The 5886-nt window shown below is 38.1% G+C and overlaps 1 protein-coding gene across 1 annotated transcript; it reads left to right on the top strand.

Moving 5' to 3' along the window:
- The first annotated feature begins 556 nt into the window (after positions 1–556).
- On the top strand, positions 557–2601 carry LOC102295953 (tripartite motif-containing protein 16). Its single transcript, XM_014333387.2, has one exon. It carries the CDS (start codon positions 563–565, stop codon positions 2261–2263), a length of 1701 nt encoding a protein of 566 aa, XP_014188873.2. The 5' UTR covers positions 557–562; the 3' UTR covers positions 2264–2601.
- The last annotated feature ends 3285 nt before the right edge of the window (positions 2602–5886 follow it).

Here is a 5886-nt window from a genome sequence, read left to right on the forward strand (position 1 = left end):
TCCTGACCGTGCCTTTTCCCTTTTTCAGGTGTGAGTGGCCTCTCTGTAGGAGGTACAGGATGGGATCCTCCACTCCGACATCCGACATTAGCTGATTCTACGGGGCTAACTGTGCATTGCTGCGATGCCCTGACATACTTAAACAATGTTAGTCTTCACAAATATGTAACATTTATACATGTCTTAGACTTCAAACCAAAAGGAAAATGCTCACCTGGTAAAGATTATTTGGTGTTTGAAATTAGGTGCATTTCAATCACTGTCATAATAATAATGATAATAGTAACATGAGGAGGGCAAGAGAGTACCAAAGCATTCTCAAATATATTATTATGATGGATGGATGCAATTACAATAACCTAAATAAAATATAAGAAAAGCTTCCTCTTGTTTTTGGTGGAAGATGATTTCTCAGGCGTTTCCAGTTACTGAGACAGGAATGCATAGCAATGCACTTAACACATATTAGGTCATTCAAACCTGCTGATCCTGTTTCTGGAATCTATCAGAATGTGTAAACCCCTCCTTCTTATGCTCTCTGTCAAAACTGTAAAACATTCACATGCATTCACTGACACTTTGTCTATGGGGAGAAATGGCACAGAAAGGATTTAAAATTGCTGGTGACAAACTCTGCTGCGCGATCTGTTTGGATCTACTGAATGATCCTGTGACTATTCCCTGTGGACACAGCTACTGCAGGGACTGTATTAAAATTCACTGGGATGGACAGGATCAGAAGCACATCCACAGCTGTCCTCAGTGCAGACAGACCTTCATACCGAGGCCTGCTCTGGTGAAAAACACCATGTTAGCAGAGTTAGTGGAGGAAGTGAAGCAGACTGGACTGTATGCTGTTCCTGCTGATCACTGCTATGCTGGACCTGGAGATGTGGCCTGTGATGTTTGTAGTGGGAGAAAACTGAAAGCCTTCAAGTCGTGCCTGCACTGTGTGGTCTCTTATTGTGAGCGCCATCTACAGCCTCATCATAATGTAGATGGATTGAAGAAACACAAACTGGTTAACCCATTCAAGAAGCTTCAGGAGAACATGTGCTCTCACCACAATGAGGTAATGAAGATTTTCTGTCGCACGGATCAGCAGTGTATCTGTTATTTGTGCTCCATGGGTGAACATAAAGGCCACGACACAGTCCCAGCTTCAACAGAAAGAACTGAAAAGCAGAAAGAGCTGAAGCCGTGTCTGGAAAATTTTCGAATAAGAATTCAGGACAGAGAAGAACATGTTAAGGTGTTTCTGCAGGAAATGGAGGCCATTAATCAGTCTGCTGATAAAGCTGTGAGGGACACTGAGAAGACATTTGAACAAATTTTCTTTCACATCAAAGAAAAAAATTCTGATATCCAGCAACAGATCAGATGTCAACAGAGAACTGAAGTAAAACGAGCTAAACAGGTTGTGGAAAAACTGCAGGAAGAGCTCAGTGAACTAAAAAGAAAACATGCTGAACTGGAACAGCTCTCTCACACAGAGGATCACACTCAGTTTCTACACATGTTCCCTTTGTTCTCAAATTTTACTGAATCTACAGAGATACCTTTTACTAAACGTCATCCTCTGCTGTACTTTGATGACGTGCCGGCTGCTGTATTAGAGGTGAAAAATAAACTGCAGGATGATCTTCAGGAAGGATGGCAAAAAGTTTCCCGCACAGTGACTGATGTAGACGTGTTGCTACCTCAACCAGAGCCACAAACCCGAGCTGAATTCTTAAAGTTTTCAACTCAGCTCACACTGGATCCAGACACTGTAAACATGCGGCTGTTATTATCTGAAGAGAACAGAAGGGCAACATTTGTGAGTAAAAAACAGGCATATCCAGGTCACCCTGAAAGATTCATGAACAGGTCTCAGGTCCTGAGCAAAGAAAGTCTGACTGGATGTCATTACTGGGAGGTAGAGTGGAGTGGGTTTGGTATTTACATAGCAGTCGCATACAAAAGCATAAGCAGAACGGGAGATCAAAGTGAATTTGGAAACAATAGTGAGTCTTGGGCATTAGACTGTTACAGTAGTAATTATTCACTCAGTCATGGAAAAAATTGTTATAGGTTTACAGGCCCTGTGTCTTCCAAAATTGGAGTGTACCTGGATCACAAAGCAGGTATTCTGTCCTTCTATAGTGTCTCTGGCACCATGACTCTCCTTCACAGAGTCCAGAACACATTCAATCAGCCGCTCTACGTTGGACTGAGGGCAAGTCACTTCTTAGGATCAGACTCCTCTGCTGTGTTTGTCTGAGTTTGAGTAGGGAGAATCAAGTAATTACTTTGTGCTTTTCTTGTGCGTTTTTTTTTTTTTTAAAATTAAATATATAGCCCTTGTTAGGTTGCACCCTGGAATGTTAAAGAGGATATGGACAAAATACATTTGCATGCAATAAAATAATTAACAAAAATGTCATGCTTTGACCAGAGATTTTAAATCGAAAAATTTAAATTTCATTTTCTGTATCTTTTAAACAATATTTTGCTCATCATTACAGTTTTTCATTGATGAAATGCAGTTCATTTTATTTTGTTCCATTTTTAACTCGTAAATATTTTCATAAAATGTTGTAGTAATGTATCCACAAGTTGATCACCATCATTAAATAAATTTGCTTTAAAAATGTGTTTCTTAAATGAAGTATGTGTGTCTGTTTATTTAGAACCATGAGTATTTTGTTCCATGTTTTGAATAACCAGTGGAGTTTTGTTGTTTCATTTTCTTTATTCATGCTTCTAGTTGCTCCATAGCATAGTGGTTTCTTGTTTGGCGAACGCATAGCAATACAATGGAGCCTGAACTTATCATCTTTTTTTTTTTTGACATTTAAGTTTTTTATTGATTTTGCATCATATACTTAAACCTGTATAAGAGGGAGAAAAACAAAAGAACAAAACAAAAAACAAACAAACAAAACAAAACAAGAAAACTGCTGGTGTGCACCCCTGCCCTTACAAGTCTAAAAGAAAGAAAAGAGAAACTAACTAACAGTAGGTTCCAAGAGAAGAAACACAGAAATGGGCAAATAAAATTGACGGTAAAGTAATATTTGGACCAGTGGTCACAGTTAATAGTCCTTCAGATTATGATAATATGGTCATGATTTCCTGTTTGCTTCAGATAGCTCCAAAAGTAGTCCCAATGTTCATCTTTGTCTTCTGTATCATTTTTAAGTTTATTCAGCATGGACTCATAGGAAGCAGTCTCTGCCATTGCTCTGATCCAGTCTTTCAGTTCAGGACGTACTGTAGTCTTCCAGTGCCTAAGGATAATCCTCGATGCAGTTACCAACCAACCATAACAACCGTAAAAATATTATTATGAATTCTTGGAATATGAGAACGGTCTCCTAACAAGCACAATTCAGGAGTTAAGGGCACTTCTAATCCTGGCCAACCTTTTAAAAGTGTGACGACTTCCTTCCAAAAAGGAGCTATAAGGGAACATTCCCAAAAACAATGTTGGAAAGTCCCCGCCTCAATTTTACATTTCCAACAGAGATCATCAGGCATAAGCTTCATACGGTGTAATCTTGTTGGAGTATGATAATATCTATGCAGAATTTTATATTGTATGCATTTGCTCCTCGCCTCCTTAACATAAATCCCATTTTCCGCCAAAATGCCCATCCATTTTTTGTTTGGAATTGGTGCATTTAAATCTTTCTGCCACAAAGTTTTACTATTGGAACATTCCCCACTTCTATTATCATTTACCAACCTATAAAAACATGATGCTGTGTGGTGCTCCTGAGGCATATTTATAAAATTTAGAACTAGATTTTCATGTCCCCTTCTGAACTTCAACATCACACAATGTCTAATTTGCAAATATCTCCAGAAATTTTCCTTCCCCTCCAATTTGTATGTTTGAACAAGGTCTCTATAGGTCATAAATTCCCCATCTTTAAATAAGTCGCTAATAACATTTATGCCATGAGACTGCCACAATTTCCAAAACACAATTTTTTCCCTATACGAATAGCTGGATTGTTTCAAAGAGATGAGTAAAACTGCACATGAGGTGATATTTTAAGAATTCTATGTATATTGAGCCAAACCTGGGTAGAGTGAAACAACATTGGGTTCGTTGAAGTGCAGCTTTGAAACAACATACCTTTTGGATCGAAGGGAGTATAAATTTCAGACTCTATACTTAGCCATTCCTGTCTGGCTTGATTTTCCCCCCAGTAATTAACCAATTTTGCCATCTCGAATGAGACTGAACATAATCTTGGATCGGGTAAACTTAAACCACCCTTCTCTCTAGGAGCATATAATTTACTTATCTTGATTCTTGCCCTTTTCCCATCCCACAGAAACTGTTTAATTAAGTCTTCATACTGTTTAAAGAAACCGGGCGGTATCGCAATTGGTAACATCATTACTACATAGTTAAATTGGGGAGCTATAATCATTTTTACAATATTTATTTTGCCCCACAATGAGATTTTTAATTTGGCCCATTTTTCTATATTTGTTTTTATTTTTAGAAGGACTGGGTCAAAATTAAGTTGGGGGTAGGTCCTCCATATCTTGGCTTAGCCTAATCCCAAGATACTTCATCCCTCTAGGCACTCATTTAAAATTGAATTTTTCTACCATGTACGGATAGCATAGTGGGGATAGTGGCATTACTTCAGACTTTCCCCAGTTAATAGTATAACCTGACACCTCAGAGAACGCCTTTATGGTGTCCATTAAATGCGGCACTGATAAAAGTGGGTCTGTTATAATGGCAAGAATATCATCAGCATAGAGGAGGAGTTTGTGTTCCTGCTGCCCACCTATGACACCTTTAATCTCCTTGTTTGATCTGATACTCACTGACAATGTTTCTATAAAAACTAAGAACAAAAGGGGGCTTAAAGAACAGCCCTGACGAGCTCCAGGTGACAAACTAAAGAAGGGTGAAACCATACCATTTGATATTACCACCGCCTTTGGTTCTTGGTTCTTTTTATAGCACTTTAACCCAATTTAGAAAGTGTGGACCAAACCCGAACTGGAACAAGGTTGAAAAAAGAAAGCTCCATTCAATTTTGTCAAAAGCCTTCTCCTCATCTAAGGAGAAAGCTGCTATTGGAGTATCTTTAGACCGGCTCAGCCACATCAAATGGAGTAGCTTTCGAATGTTATCTGAGGAAGAGCGTGTTTTCATAAATCCAGTCTGATTTGGATGTATGATGACACCCAGAACCTTAAGGCTAGAACTTTTGTAAGTATTTTGCAGTCCAAATTCAATAAGCTTATTGGTCTGTAATTTGATGGATCTGTATTGTCTTTATCTTTTTTTTGGTATTAGTGATATCAGTGCCTCATTAAATGTAGCTTCAGGGTTCATACACCTTTTTCAGGGTCAAATTCAAGCACTTTTTAAGCACTTTCAAGGTCCCTTTTCAAGCTTTTCCAGCACATTCCCCCCCGCACAAAAAGAAAAGGATGCATGTTTCAATTCGCATCGCCTCAGTGAGACCATGTGAAAAAACACCTTTGTTCCCCTTTTGTTAAGACATAGAAAAACGAACCACACAAAAATACTGCAAAAGGAAACGGTCGCCTTATATACATAGTGTATAAACTCAAAATGCACATTTCACTTAAAAATTAAGATGTGAAAATGTGAACAAATCAACTTGTCAGAGATATTCTTCTCCTGTTGAAAAAAACAAACAAAAAAGAAATAAATAAGTCTTCTCATCAGATATTGATGCTTCTTTCCTGTGTGACAAAAAATAGGAGACATAATGTTTGTTTGTTGTTTGTTTGTTTTTTAAGTTAATTCCCAATAAAACTGTTTTATTGCCAACTACAGGGTGGGCCATTTATATGGATACACCGTAATAAAATGGGAATGGTTGGTGATATTAAAGTCCT

Source organism: Haplochromis burtoni, unplaced genomic scaffold (assembly GCF_018398535.1).
Source record: "Haplochromis burtoni strain Fernald_Lab_line unplaced genomic scaffold, NCSU_Asbu1 Contig_51, whole genome shotgun sequence".
Lineage (NCBI taxonomy): Eukaryota > Metazoa > Chordata > Actinopteri > Cichliformes > Cichlidae > Haplochromis > Haplochromis burtoni.